This window comes from Nicotiana tabacum, chromosome 5 (genome assembly GCF_000715075.1).
Source record: "Nicotiana tabacum cultivar K326 chromosome 5, ASM71507v2, whole genome shotgun sequence".
NCBI classification, from domain to species: Eukaryota; Viridiplantae; Streptophyta; class Magnoliopsida; order Solanales; family Solanaceae; genus Nicotiana; species Nicotiana tabacum.
Window position 1 is genome coordinate 15,641,280 of NC_134084.1, and position 2,239 is coordinate 15,643,518.

A 2,239-nucleotide genomic window follows, 5' to 3' on the forward strand; every position below is an offset into this window, starting at 1 on the left:
AGTCTGGTAAGCCTAAAAAGCTGCGAATCTCTGTAGGAGAATTAGGTCTGGCCATTTCTGCACAGCTTCAGTCTTCTTAGAATCTACCATAATTCCATCTTTGGATACAACATGCCCCAAAAATGCTACCGAGTCTAGCTAGAATTCACACTTCAAGAACTTAGCATAAAGCCGATGTTCTCAAAATGTCTGCAACACATTCCTGAGATGATTCTCGTGTTCTCCTTGGCTACGAGAATATATCAGGATATCATCAATAAATACTATTACAAATCTATCCAGAAACGGCTTGAACACCCTATTCATTAAATCCATGAATAGAGCTGGAGCATTTGTCAGTCCGAAAGGCATCACAAGGAACTCATAGTGCCCATATCGAGTTCTGAAAGCAGTTTTAGAAATATCTTCATCTTTGATTCTAAGTTGATGATAGCTAGAACAAAGATCAATCTTTGAAAAGTGGGCAGCTCCTTGTAACTAATCAAACATGTCATCTATACGAGGCAAAGAATATATATTGCGTATTTTTATCTTGTTCAACTGCCTGTAGTCAATGCACATTATCAAAGATCCGTCTTTCTTCTTTACGAACAGTACTGGTGACCCCATGGTGATACACTAGGTCTAATAAAACCCTTATCTAAGAAATCCTATAACTGTTGATTTAGATCCCTCAACTCTGCTGGTGCCATTCAATATGGGGGAATCGATATGAGATGTGTGTCAGGTAGCAAATCAATACCAAAGTTTATTTCTCGTACTGGAGGTAATCCTGGTAAATCCTCAAGAAATACATCAAAGAATTCTCTCACTACTGGTACATTTTCTATACTAACTGTTTCCTTTCTTGTGTCATTTACAATAGCTAAGAGACCCAAGCAACCCTTCTTCAGAAGTCGTTGAGCCTTCATAAAAGATACAATTTTACAAGTATCTGGAACCTGACTCCTTCTTAGAATAAAACTGGGTTCATTTGGTATCTCAAACTTAACTATCTTTGCATGACAATTGACTATAGCATAGCAAAAAGATAACCAATCCATTCCCATCAGCATGTCAAAGTCAATTATATCAAGTACAATAAGGTCAACTAGAGTATCTCTACCCTCAACCTGAATTTGACAAGCACGATACACGTATTCAGCTAATAGAGACTCTCCAACATGAGTAGCAACTAGAAAAGGATCATTCAATAGCTCAGACTGTCTACTAAACCTCAAAGCAAAGTACGAGGACACATAGGAGTGGGTAGATCCCAGATCAATCAACGCAAGTGCATCAAATGAATAGACATAAAGATTACTTGTAACCACTGCATTCGGGACCTGAGCATCCTATCTAATAAATGCAAAAACTCTCGGCTGACCTCTACTAGCATTGCCTTGTCCTTGATTAACAATAGCACGGTCTCCAACACCTCGACCTATATTTCCTGTACATGTAGCATCTGAAGTATTACGAGTAGTCTGAGTCGGTGCAGCTGACTGAATAGAAGCCTGGTTGAAATTTCTCGGAGGCTGAGGGCAATCCCTCAAGTGATGTCCTAACTGGCCACACCGAAATCACTCTCTAGTTAGAATACGACATTGGCCCAAATATGATCTACACAAGTCTGGCAGACTGGAGTAGTGACATATATCTGCCCAGAATTCCGATGTCCAGAAGATGATTGTCCCCTATTACCTTGTCTGTAATGTGGTCTGTATGTGGACTGTAAAGACATGTGTGTCCATGTCTGAGAACCTTGTTGTTGTTGTTGTTATTGTTGTCCCTGATTTTCTGCTCTTCTATTTTCATTAAAACCACCATTGAAAGCCCCTCCTATCTTGGCCTTCTTACGTAAGTCGCTAGTTGCACGCTCTTCACGTCCCTTGTATTCAATCTTTCTAGCAAGGTCGACTACATCAGAGTAGGATAAAGTCTTCATATGTGGGGCTACTGCAGTGTATAGACGACCAACCAATCCATCAACAGACCTCTGAACTCAAGCTTCTTCGGTAGGCACTGAGTGAGGAGCATATATAGCCAGCTTACAGAACTTAGTGTTATATATTGACACATCCATATCTGGAGTCTGAACCAATCTCTTAAAGTCTCTAGAATATTGTTGCATCAGACTGTCTGGAAGAAAATGATTCTTGAACAACTTAGTGAACTCGTCCCATGTCAGTGGTGGTGCTCCTGCTGGCCTTCCTAGCAATACCGTTTCATACCATGTGTTGGCTATATCCTCTAGTTT

General features: G+C 40.2%; 1 protein-coding gene across 1 annotated transcript; it reads right to left on the minus strand.

Moving 5' to 3' along the window:
- Positions 1-692: 692 nt before the first annotated feature.
- On the minus strand, positions 693-1,809 carry LOC142180697 (uncharacterized). Its single transcript, XM_075252749.1, has 3 exons — positions 1,684-1,809; positions 1,367-1,547; positions 693-1,312 (listed from the first exon to the last, which is right to left on the minus strand). The coding sequence occupies exons 1-3, from the start codon at positions 1,807-1,809 to the stop codon at positions 693-695; spliced, it is 927 nt and encodes a 308-aa protein (XP_075108850.1).
- Between the last annotated feature and the right edge of the window lie 430 nt (positions 1,810-2,239).

Coding starts and splice junctions, on each gene's coding strand:
- LOC142180697 (XM_075252749.1), bottom strand. CDS start 1,809: ATGGTGGTTTTAATGAAAATAGAAGAGCAGAAAATCAGGGACAACAAT. Junction 1,548..1,683: donor CAGACCACATTACAGACAAG/GTAATAGGGGAC, acceptor CGGTGTGGCCAG/TTAGGACATCACTTGAGGGA. Junction 1,313..1,366: donor ACAAGGCAATGCTAGTAGAG/GTCAGCCGAGAG, acceptor TCCCGAATGCAG/TGGTTACAAGTAATCTTTAT.